The sequence below is a fragment of the Parus major genome, chromosome 23 (genome assembly GCF_001522545.3).
Source record: "Parus major isolate Abel chromosome 23, Parus_major1.1, whole genome shotgun sequence".
In the NCBI taxonomy this organism is placed as follows: Eukaryota; Metazoa; Chordata; class Aves; order Passeriformes; family Paridae; genus Parus; species Parus major.
The window spans coordinates 2,221,765-2,228,187 of record NC_031791.1 but is presented as its reverse complement, the minus strand read 5'-3'; the positions used below and the strand labels follow the sequence as shown (position 1 = coordinate 2,228,187).

Genomic DNA, 6,423 nt, shown 5'->3' with positions numbered 1-6,423 from the left:
TGGGATTTGGGGCAGAGGAGATGTGGGGACACAGAGCACACTCAGGGTGCAGATGGCCGTGGCATGGATGAACAGGGCACTGGGAATGTGTGGGATGGGATTGGATGGACAGGACAGGGATGAGCCCTGCAGGGACACAGTGCTCTGTGGCCACCAGGGTCCCCCAGCTGCCACATGGGGGGGTCCCAGTGAGCACCAGGAGGGCCATGGGGACCCCCGAGGGGGCTGGCAAGGACTGCTGGTCCCCCCAGTACTCACAGGAAGGCCGGGGGGCCCCGTGGCCCCAGGGTAGCCAGGTTGTCCTGGAGGTCCCTGTGTGTGAGGATGATGACATTGAGCCACCCCAGCCAGCTGCCAACCCCCACGGGCCACCAATGTCCCCCTGTCCCCTCATCCCCCAGGACTCACCGGCTCCCCTTTGGCTCCAGCAAGCCCAGCAGGGCCGCGGTCCCCTTGGAGACCCTTTGTGGGGGAAGAGAGGAGATGCAGGGGGGTCTCATACAGCCCGTCCCAGGGCTGTGCCCACCTGGCAGCAGGACCTGGGCACAGCCCATGGGGTCTGTGACCTCTGCCAGCCTGCTGGGACCCTGCCTGGGCTCCCTCCACCCCTGGCACCGCCACTGGCACCGGGGTCAGTGCCCAGGCATGGTGGGGATGCTCAAACCCTGTCACTGTGACCCTGAGGCCACAAAAGGCTCAGCCCTCTGGGGGCTGTGTGGGGTGCCCAGCTCTGGCTCCAGCCCTCAGCTCCAGCCGGGTGCCCCCCGTCCTCCCAGGGTGACACGGGGACAGCCTGGAGCGCCAGGGGGACCTGTGGGGTGGGTTAGTGGGGTGATGTGGTGCCGAGGTGACAGAGAACGACAGGACACACTGGCACACCGCAGAGCATGGCCCACAGAGAGCCCCAGAGAGCCCCAGAGAGCCCATGGGGTGACGGTGACATTAGTGGACAAGGGGACACGAGCAGGAGCGCAGGATCCTCCGAGAGCCACCGGCACAGCCCCACCACCAGCTCCCGTGGGGAGCGAGCAGGGTGGGAGCAGGAGGATGCAGATGGAGGTGGAGATGAAGATGAAGATGGAGATGATGAAGATGGTGCTGGAGGCTGAGTGACCACAGAGGAGTGGCCAGAGGAGGAGGAGGAGGAGCAGGAGCCCAGGCAGCACTGGCTGCACACAGGATCCTCCAGGTCCCCACAAGGGGTGACCCCGGTGACCACCAGGGCAGCGGTGACGGGTCACCCAGCCGAGGTGGCAGGTCCCTGACACACCTGGAGCCGCGGAGCTGCACCAGGTCCCGCGGTGGTGACGGGACCCAGCAGGTGGCGAGTGCCAGCACCAGGTCCCTGAGCTGAGGAAGATCATCCGCAAACGCTGGGTCCGCCGGGACCCCCTGCTTTTGGATGGAGGAGTGGGAATGGAGATGGAGATGGAGTGGAAGGGGAGGGGCGGTTGTGCTGCGGCTGCTCCCGGTGGGGACAGGGACAAGGGACACAGCCAAACAAGCGGCAGCGACACAGGGCACAGAGCGGAGCCGTGCTGGGTTCTTACGGGCAGTCCGGGTGCGCCCGGCGTTCCAGGAAAGCCTGGGGGGCCCTGAGGGGAGAAACAGGGAGGTCACAGCTTGGAAAAGGCTCTGGGGAGCCTGGGCTGAGCTCCGGGGGTGCCACAGAGCTCCTGCTCCGCCTCCGGGCTGGCAGCACCTTCACCTCCTTCTCCAGCCTCCATGGGGACATCCGTGCCATGCCATGTCACACCTGTGCCTCGCCATGGCCGTGTCACCATGGCCTCAGGGCAGGGTGCCAGGCCCCTTTGGCAACCTGCTTTTAGGGGCTCCGAGCCCCCCAGAACCCCCCTACCCCGGGCAGGGGTACTTACGATGGGTCCGGGTGGTCCCGGAGGTCCGCGCAGTCCTGGTGAGCCCTGGGGAGGGACGGGGGTGCCAGGTGTGACCACAGAGGTGGGGACAGCCCCGAGGGGCACCACAGGACCTGCCACAGCCGCCAGGACAGGGTGGGATGGCAGGAGAGGGTCCGTGGATGGGTTGGAGCTCGCCCACCTGTTCTCCTCTCTCTCCTGGGATTCCTGGGGCTCCCGGCAGCCCGGGGTCACCGGCACAGTCAGGGCTGTCACCCTGAGGGAGTGGGGACACATCAGGACCCTGGGATGGCTCTGCCCACTGCCCACCAGCCACTGCTGGGCCCACCAAACCTCCCCAAAGCAGCCTCCGCTCCCCGAAGCTCACACGACTCAGGGATGGTCCTGGATACCCAGCAGGGACCATCCCTGGGGACCAGGGGGTGTGACAAGAACACCGGGATCACTCACCCGAGCCTCCTCCGCTCGCGGGAACTGGGCAAAGCACTGGAAGAAAACCCCAGAGTCACCCAAGCTGTGACAGAGGAGCAGCCTGGCTCTCCTCAGGATCCCTGCTGGGGCTGTGGGGGATCACAGTGGGGTGTCCCCACATTCCCAGAGCGGCCAGTGTGACATTCCCGGTGTCCCCAAAGCGCGGTGCTTCCCCCGACTCCCACAAAATCCAGTTCTCCAGCCCTCGGGAGCTCCTCTCCCACCTCAGCCTCGCAGGGCCGGGGGATGTCGGGCACAGAAATTCCCTCCCGGAGCTGTGGGAATACTCACCCGGGCACAGTTCTCGCTGCCAGGGACACCTGGCATGCCCCCATCCCCCTTCTCCCCTTCCCCCGGAGCTTCCAGGGCTGCCTGCAGCTGGGCACAGTCCCCGCAGAGAGTCTGGGGGGAAAGGGGAGTCAAGGGCGCCCCGAGGGATCCCCCAGGGCAGGAGGGTGACGCCATCCCCACCCTCTCACCTTCAGCACCTCCATGTTCCTCTCAGTCATGACGGCCAGAGGTCCCTGGAAAAGAGGCAGGGATGGAGGGATGGAAGGAGAGCGGGATGGAGGGAGCGATTGTCCCTGCGGTGGGGGAGCAGAACAGGGGACATTCCCATGGGAATTGTCACCACCTACCAGGTCTCCAGCCGGTCCAGGCAGCCCGGGCAAGCCGTTGTGTCCCGGCATGCCCTAAATCCAAGGGGAACACGGAATATTCAAACCCTGCCCTAAAAGATCAGGATCGGCCCCGCTGCTGCTCCCCTCTCCCACCGCTCACCTGGCGGCCGGGGGCACCGGGGGGGCCGGGGGGGCCGGGAGCTCCGGGGGGGCCCTGCAAGACCCCAAAAAACAATCAGAGAGAGGCCAGGGGTGACGGGGGTGGGAGGGACAAGGCAGGGGTGGCACCGACCTGCGGGCCAGGCTGGGGCTGCCAGGACATCCCAGTCCATAATCCTGGGGCTCCCTAGGGGTGAGAGATGGGGAAGAGAACTGGGGAGGGTGAAACGGGGCCGGGGGGCTGCTTGTGAGGGCAGGGGTGGGACACTCACCGGCATCCCGTTGTAGTTGGGGTCCTGGCGGGGGCTGGAGAGGCAGGAGCACTCCCCAGGGTCTCCCTGTGGGCAGAGGGGGTGAGGGCAGGGCGGGCAGGGGGTGGCACGGGGGGGACACGGCTCCACCCGGACCCCGACTCACCTTCTCTCCACGGGAACCCTTCTCCCCCTGCCAGAGGAAAACGGAGATGGGCATTAGGGCAGCCCCCGGTGCCCCCACCCACCGTGTGACCACCCAGAGCCCCCGCACAGCCCCCTGGAGCCCACTCCGCACCTACCGGCTGCCCGCTGGACCCAGGGAGCCCCTGCCGCCCCTCGGGGCCCTGCGAGGAAGAGGAGGGTGAGGAAACTCCCCGGCTCGAGCAGGATCAAGGTGCCAGGAGGGTGGCACTGCCAGGACTCACCGGTGGCCCTGTGACGCTGCTCCCTGGTGGTCCAGCGGGTCCCGTGGCACCTTTGGGGCCCGGAGATCCCTGCAGAGGAAAGACAGCAGGAATGGGGAGCACGGGGGACACCGAGGGCTGGGGGACACTCCCTTACCTTGGCACCTTTCTCCGCCGCCGTCCCCGGGGGTCCCTGCGGTCCGGGGGGACCCTGGGGGCAGGACAGGGTGTTGGTTTCCCCCAGTGAGGGGACAACACTGTCCCCAGAGTGACCACAACCCACACAGGGGGCTCCAGGGGTGTGACACCCCACAGCTCCCAGGAACTGGGCACTGCGCCCATCACCCAGGGCTGGGCACCCCAAAACCCCACCCCAAACCCTACTCACAGGGGGTCCTGGGGGTCCGCTGCTCCCGGGGTCTCCCTGGGAAAAGCAGAGTGTGTGAAAGGCACCAGAGCCACCCAGCATGGGACAGCAGGGGACAACACAGGCACCCCAAAACCCACCTGTGGTCCCGGCTGGCTGATCCCCCGCGGTCCTGGCTCACCCTACGGACACAGAGGGGCAGTGAGGTGTCCCCAGGACCCCACACCCAACCCCTGCACCCCACTCACCTGCAGCCCCTTTGGCCCAGCAGGGCCCTGCACCCCCGGCAGCCCCGGCTTCCCCTAAAACACAGCAGGGTCACCCCGAGGACACGATGGCACCAGGCGCTGTGCCCGTGGGGAGGGGGCACTCACGGGTCTGCCCGGCTGGCCGATGCCCGGCGGGCCCTGGTCCCCTTTGGCTCCGGGTTTTCCTGGGATTCCCACCGTGTCCAAGAGGTCCCCGAGCCCGGCGGGGCCGGGCTGGCACGGGTCTCCCTGCGGGGAGGGGACAGCAGAGGGATGGAGGGTGGGTGACACCGCAGTGATAGAGCACAGCTCCCCAAAATGTGGGGGTCTCACCTTGTCGCCTTTGGGGCCGGCTGGTCCCCTGATGCCAGGCTCACCCGACAGCCCTGGGACACCGGCCATGCCCGGGCTGCCCGGGTCCCCGGGGCTGCCAGCGTCGCCCTGGCAAAGAGGGGACAAAGCTAGCACGGGGACGTAGGGGACACCGCACACAGCGGTGACAGCGCCCTCTGCCACCACCAACCCCACCGCAAGCCACCCCGAGCCCCTCTCACCTTCTGTCCCTTCTCTCCAGCCTCGCCGGGTCTGCCCTGGGGGAAACGCAGGAATGGCTCAGGGTGGGGCATCGCCCCCAAAACGGGCACGGCGGGCACAGGGGACACTCACCGCTCTGCCCGGGGGGCCACCAGGGCCCTTTTCTCCCGGTGGCCCCGGCACTGCCTGCACTGTCGCTGTCCCTCGGAGGGCTTGCGGGGTGGGAGGGCACAGCCCGCATTGCTCGCCCTGCGGGAGGACATCCCGGCTGGAAGCTGGATTTGGGCACCGGAACGCGGCCCGAGCAGGGGGATCACGGCCCCCTGCCCTCCCCAGCTCAGCGCTGCCCCAGGTCTCAGCTGAGGAGGTGGATTTGGGGACAGGGCAGGGACAGGGGTGTCCCCAGGGCTGGGCTCACCTTCTCTCCCTTGAGCCCCTGCGCACCTGGATCTCCCTTCTCTCCCGGGATTCCCTGCACCAAGAATCCACAGCAGAGGTGACACCACGGTCCCCCAAACTGGGCTCTGGTACCCCTGAGCCCCCAGACCCCTCCTGCAGCCCTGGGCTCCCCAGCCTGAGCAGTATCCCCACTCACCGGTCTGCCCGTGGGTCCCACATGGCCACTGTCCCCCTGAAACAGAGCAGGGACATGGCCAGGAGCAGGATCAGGATCAGCCGAGCCTGCCCCGACCCTTCGGGATGATCCAGCCATTCCCGCTCCTCCCAGGGATGTGAAAAGGGGGCAGGGGAGTCACTCACCTTCTCGCCCTTGATCCCAGCCAGTCCGGAGAGCCCCATTTCGCCCTGCTGGACACTCACGGGTCACTCACCCGGCACGCACAGCACCCCCGGCTGTCCCCCCGGCACGGCAGAGGGGCGGTCCCGCCCCGGTACTCACCGGCAGCCCCGGTACTCACCGGCAGCCCCGGCACAGCCTCACGCAGCGCGGCGAGGATGCGGAGATCGCAGGACTGGCACGAGTCCCCCTGGGATGGCAGGAGGGGACATGGGGACATCGCAGGGGCTGCAGTGGCCGAGCACGGGGGTGACACGGAGGGTCAAACACTCACCTTCTCCCCTTTCATCCCCTGGATGCCGGGATCTCCCTGGGAAGGAAAAGCGGGAGCTGGACGGTGCTCGGTGTCCCCCAGCTCCAGCTGGGGACAGCCCAGCCCACCCCGTGTCACCTACCCTGTCCCCTTTGGGTCCTGCGGGGCCGGGGGTGTCCTGGAAAGGGGGAAACAGACAGAACATCAGGGATGCTGAGGTGACACCGCCGTGCCCTCCATCCCTGGGTTCAGACTCACTGAGATCCCGTCCCTGCCGGGCGCTCCGGGCTCTCCCCGCGGTCCTGGCTTGCCGGGAATTCCGACGGCACCGAGCGTTCCCTCGGGGACAGTGGGACACACCTCGCACGGCTCGCCCTGCCCGGTGGCAGCAGTGACACACAGGCTGGGGGCTGGGGGTGGCCTCCAGGATGTCCCAGGGA

The 6,423-nt window shown here is 67.7% G+C and overlaps 1 protein-coding gene across 4 annotated transcripts in view; it reads right to left on the bottom strand.

The window, feature by feature from the left end:
• COL16A1 (collagen type XVI alpha 1 chain) overlaps positions 1-6,423 on the bottom strand; it is a 23,633-nt gene that overhangs the window by 6,303 nt on the left and 10,907 nt on the right. Inside the window, exons 22-51 of one of the 4 annotated variants that reach the window (XM_015649176.3) lie at positions 6,242-6,358; positions 6,126-6,161; positions 6,005-6,040; positions 5,852-5,920; positions 5,694-5,738; positions 5,530-5,565; positions 5,353-5,406; positions 5,067-5,183; positions 4,955-4,990; positions 4,734-4,841; positions 4,527-4,649; positions 4,401-4,454; positions 4,293-4,334; positions 4,174-4,209; positions 3,943-3,996; positions 3,807-3,875; positions 3,681-3,725; positions 3,545-3,571; positions 3,400-3,465; positions 3,261-3,314; positions 3,129-3,182; positions 2,987-3,040; positions 2,828-2,872; positions 2,640-2,750; positions 2,328-2,363; positions 2,059-2,133; positions 1,878-1,922; positions 1,551-1,595; positions 409-462; positions 259-312 (exon numbers count right to left, since the gene is read on the bottom strand). In XM_015649176.3, coding sequence (XP_015504662.1) covers positions 259-312; positions 409-462; positions 1,551-1,595; positions 1,878-1,922; positions 2,059-2,133; positions 2,328-2,363; positions 2,640-2,750; positions 2,828-2,872; positions 2,987-3,040; positions 3,129-3,182; positions 3,261-3,314; positions 3,400-3,465; positions 3,545-3,571; positions 3,681-3,725; positions 3,807-3,875; positions 3,943-3,996; positions 4,174-4,209; positions 4,293-4,334; positions 4,401-4,454; positions 4,527-4,649; positions 4,734-4,841; positions 4,955-4,990; positions 5,067-5,183; positions 5,353-5,406; positions 5,530-5,565; positions 5,694-5,738; positions 5,852-5,920; positions 6,005-6,040; positions 6,126-6,161; positions 6,242-6,358 — 1,797 coding nt within the window. Of the gene's footprint in view, positions 1-258; positions 313-408; positions 463-1,550; positions 1,596-1,877; positions 1,923-2,058; positions 2,134-2,327; positions 2,364-2,639; positions 2,751-2,827; positions 2,873-2,986; positions 3,041-3,128; positions 3,183-3,260; positions 3,315-3,399; positions 3,466-3,544; positions 3,572-3,680; positions 3,726-3,806; positions 3,876-3,942; positions 3,997-4,173; positions 4,210-4,292; positions 4,335-4,400; positions 4,455-4,526; positions 4,650-4,733; positions 4,842-4,954; positions 4,991-5,066; positions 5,184-5,352; positions 5,407-5,529; positions 5,566-5,693; positions 5,742-5,851; positions 5,921-6,004; positions 6,041-6,125; positions 6,162-6,241; positions 6,359-6,423 lie in introns of all 4 variants that reach the window. The other 3 variants (XM_015649175.3, XM_015649177.3, XM_015649178.3) reach the window with 3 other exon arrangements.